Source organism: Onychostruthus taczanowskii, unplaced genomic scaffold (assembly GCF_017590055.1).
Source record: "Onychostruthus taczanowskii isolate IOZ18803 unplaced genomic scaffold, ASM1759005v1 scaffold1116, whole genome shotgun sequence".
Lineage (NCBI taxonomy): Eukaryota > Metazoa > Chordata > Aves > Passeriformes > Passeridae > Onychostruthus > Onychostruthus taczanowskii.
The window spans coordinates 1-4,496 of NW_024497808.1; the positions used below are offsets into that span (position 1 = coordinate 1).

The window sequence follows — 4,496 nt, forward strand, 5'->3', positions numbered from 1 at the left end:
GTGCCCAGGACATTTTGGGGTCCCCCCGTGCTCACCTTGAGCGCCAGCCCCAGGGTCACGGCGCACGCCATCATCCCCAGCAGCCCCACGAGCTGCAGCACGCGGCGCCCCGCCCGCTCCACCAGCACCACCTGGGGGCGGGGCTTCACTGGGACACGCCCACCCACAGACCCCGCCCCCATTACCCCATCCCAGCCCCGCCCGCTCCACCAGCACCACCTGGGGGCGGGGCTTCACTGGGACACGCCCACCCACAGACCCCGCCCCCATTAGCCCCGCCCGCTCCACCAGCACCACCTGGGGGCGGGGCTTCACTGGGACACGCTTCACGGGGCCACGCCCACCCACGCCCCCCGCCCCCATTCCCCCATCGCAGCCCCGCCCGCTCCACCAGCACCACCTGGGGGCGGGGCTTCACTGGGACACGCCCACACACAGACCCCGCCCCCATTACCCCATCACAGCCCCGCCCGCTCCACCAGCACCACCTGCGGGGCGGGGCTTCAGTGGAACACGCCCATGGGGAGGCCACTCCCACTGATGAGACTCCACCCCACCATGGGACCTCTCCCAGTAGTGGCCACAACCATCCCTGACGCACCGCCCCCTTGTGACCACACCCCCAATGATACGCCTCTTGTGACCACACCCATTTAGACTCCTCCCCCTGTGACCACACCCACCAGGAAGCCACTCCTACTCATGACCACGCCCATTCCCCAGACCCCACCCACCCATAAGACTCCGCCCCTTCAGGAGCACACCCACTTGGAAGACCCCACCCAACAGGGCCACACCCCAGTGAGACCACGCCCACAATAAAACCACACCCCTCATGACCACGCCCACCCAGGGTAACCCAAGGAGGGTGTGGCCGGGGGCGTGGCTTACCGACAGGGCGGTGGCCGCCACGTTGACCACGCCCGTTCCGATGGTGCCGACAGCCGGGTCCTGAAGCCCCGCCCCCTCAAAGATGGACGTCGAATAGTAGAAAATCTGGGGCAGGAAAGGGGCGTGGTCAGGACACGCCCTCTTAAGCCACACCCCATTTTACCACAGCTCCAGAATGCCCCACCCTAAAAACATCCCCCCAATCACATTGATGCAGCTCAGGCCACGCCCTGTCCAAAAGGGGCCACGCCCATTTAGGCTCCTCCCCTAAACCATGCCTTTATAGGCTCCACCCTCTCATTTAGCCACGCCCTTTGGTTCAAGCCCCGCCCCTTGTTCTGCTTCTGACCCTGCCACTTGTGACCACACCCTGTTAAGCCCCGCCCCATTCTTTAATACAGAGAACTGCATTCCCATGGCCACGCCCCTTTCCCCACAAACCACACCCATTTTCACTGCTTTTATCTCATTTCCCCCAGTTTTGGCTGGTTTTCCCCATTTTTACAGCCTTTATCCCCGAGAGCTGTGGTGTCAGAATGCTGTTAATGGCCCCGCCCACTGCCACGCCCATTTCCCTTTAACCACGCCCACTTTTCACTATTTCCCTCCCATTTTTCCCAATTTTTAGCTGTATTTTCCCAATTTTGGCCGTTTCCCCCCATTTTTACCACGTTTATCCCCGAGAGCTGCAGCCCCAGGGTGCCGCCATAGCCCCGCCCACTGCCACACCCATTTCCCTTTAACCCCGCCCACTTTTCCCAATTTCCCGCCCGTTTTTCCCAGTTTTTAGCTGTTTTCCCCCAATTTTTAGCTGGTTTTTCCCAATTTTTAGCTGTTTTTTCCCAATTTTTAGCTGGTTTTTCCCAATTTTTAGCTGGTTTTCCCCAATTTCTCCCTGTTTCCCCCCATTTTTACCGCGTTTAGCCCCGAGAGCTGCTGCGCCAGCTGCAGCCCAGGGTGCCGCCATAGCCCCGCCCACTGCCACACCCATTTCCCTTTAACCACGCCCACTTTTAACTATTTCCCGCCCGTTTTCCCCAAACTTTAGCTGTTTTTTCCCAATTTTTAGCTGTTTTCCCCCAATTTTTGCCGTTTCCCCCCATTTTTACCACGTTTATCCCCAAGAGCTGCAGTGTCAGAGTGCTGTTAATGGCCCCGCCCACTTCCACACCCATTTCCCTTTAACCACGCCCACTTTTCCCTATTTCCTGCCTGTTTTTCCTAATTTTTAGCTGTTTTTTCCCAATTTTTAGCTGTTTTTTCCCAATTTTTATCTGTTTTTTCCCAATTTTTAGCTGTTTTTTCCCAATTTTTATCTGTTTTTTCCCAATTTTTAGCTGTTTTTTCCCAATTTTTCCCTGTTCCCCCCATTTTTACCGCGTGTATCCCTGAGAGCTGCTGTGCCAGCTGCAGCCCCAGGGTGACACCATAGCCCCGCCCACTGCCACACCCATTTCCCTTTAACCACGCCCACTTTTCACTATTTCCCTCCCATTTTTCCCAATTTCCCGCCCGTTTTTCCCAATTTTTAGCAGTTTTTTCCCAATTTTTCCCTGTTTCCCCCATTTTTACCGCATTTATCCCCGAGAGCTGCTGTGCCAGCTGCAGCCCCAGGGTGACACCATAGCCCCGCCCACTGCCACACCCATTTCCGTTTAACCACGCCCACTTTTCACTATTTCCCGCCCGTTTTTCCCGATTTCCCGCCAGTTTTTCCCAGTTTTTAGCCGTTTTTTCCCAATTTTTCCCTGTTTCCCCCATTTTTACCACGTTTATCCCCGAGAGCTGCTGCGCCAGCTGCAGCCCAAGGGTGCCGCCATAGCCCCGCCCACTGCCACACCCATTTCCCTTTAACCACGCCCACTTTTCACTATTTCCCGCCCGATTTTCCCAATTTTTAGCCGTTTTTTTCCCAATTTTGGCCGTTTCCCCCCATTTTTACCATGTTTATCCCCGAGAGCTGCAGCCCCAGGGTGACACCATAGCCCCGCCCACTGCCACACCCATTTCCCTTTAACCACGCCCACTTTTCACTATTTCCCGCCCGTTTTTCCCAATCTTTAGCTGTTTTTTCCCAATTTTTATCTGTTTTTCCCCAATTTTTAGCTGGTTTTCCCCAATTTCTCCCTGTTTTCCCCCATTTTTACCGCGTTTATCCCCGAGAGCTGCTGCGCCAGCTGCAGCCCCAGGGTGACGATCAGCGGCTGCCGGTAGCGCCGGCTCCGGCACAGCTCCAGCAGCCCCACCTTGGGGGCGGGGCCTTGGTCAAGCTCCGCCTCCAGCGCCGCCAGCCCCGCCTCCGCCGCCGGGCCGGCCAATCGCGAGAGGCCTGGGGAGAGAGGGGGCGGGGCTTGTTGTGATATGGGGGGAGGGGAGGAGGAGGAGGGAGGTGAAGGTGAGGAGGAGGATGGGGATGGAGGAAGAGGAAGAACGGGGAGAGAGGAAGAGGAGGAAGATGAAGGTGAGTAGAAAATGGGAATTGAGGAAGAGGAAGAGGCGGAGGAAGAAGAAGAGGAAGAGGAGGAAGAGGAAAACTTGTGACAGAGGAAGAGGAGGAAGAAGGGGATGAGGGCAGGGAGGAAGAACAGGGATGGAGGAAGAGGAAGATGAAGGGGGATGGAGGAGGAAGATGAAGGTGGGGAGGAGGAGGAACGGGGATTGAGGAAGAGGAAGAGGAAGGCGGGGAAGAAGAAAATTTGGGACAGAGGAAGAGGAGGATGAAGGTGATAGAGGAGGAAGACAAAGGTGGGGAGGAAGATCAGGAACTGGAAGAGAAAGAGGAGGAGGAAGAAAATTAAGGAGGGAGTGGAGGACAAAAGGCAGTGAGGAAGAGGAGGAAAACAAAGGCGAAGAGGAGGAAGAATCGGGAGTGAGGAAGAGGAGGAAGGAAATTTGGTACAGAGGAAGAGGAGGAGGAAGGTCCCACACAAGCCCCGCCCACCCCTCTGGCCCCGCCCACCTGCGCCAGCAGGATGCCCAGGACGATGCCGAGCTGGTGCAGCGTCCCCAGCGCCCCCCGCAGCCGCAGCGGCGCCACCTCCCCCACGTAGAGCGGCACCAGCACCGAGACCAGCCCTGCGGGGGGCGGGGTCAGCCGGGACACGCCCCTCCGGGCCGGGGGACACGCCCCCCGCGCGGCCGGGCCACGCCCATGTAGTCGCGCAATGCGGTTTTGCCGCCCACATAGAGAGGACACGCCCTTCTGTCAGTGGGACACGCCCCTCAAAGGGGCAGGCCACGCCCCCCAACACAGCCAGGCCACGCCCACATAGTTGTGCAATGCGGTTTTGCTGGCGGGCCACTCCCACATAGAGCCAGGCCACGCCCCCATAGAGACAGGAAACACTTTAACAGAGCAAGGCCACGCCCCTCTACCTACAGGACACGCCCCCATAGAGAGAACATACATGACAGAGCCAGGCCACGCCCATACAGAGAGAGGACACACCCCCACAGAGACAGGACACGCCCCCATAGAGACAGGAAACACCCCCACGGAGTGAGGCCACGCCTCTCCACCCAAAGGCCACGCCCCCTACAGAGCCAGGCCACACCCACATAGATTTCAGGCCACACCCCAATAGTGCTAGGCCACACCCACCCAG

The 4,496-nt window shown here is 58.1% G+C and overlaps 1 protein-coding gene across 1 annotated transcript; it reads right to left on the bottom strand.

Moving 5' to 3' along the window:
* Positions 1–5: 5 nt before the first annotated feature.
* On the bottom strand, positions 6–3,966 carry LOC121346554 (solute carrier family 2, facilitated glucose transporter member 4-like; the record flags this gene model as incomplete). The annotated part of the gene is made up of 4 exons (XM_041424465.1): positions 6–131; positions 892–996; positions 3,039–3,241; positions 3,820–3,966. Coding segments are annotated over 4 exons (581 nt in total), but the record flags the coding sequence as incomplete, so codon positions are not given.
* Between the last annotated feature and the right edge of the window lie 530 nt (positions 3,967–4,496).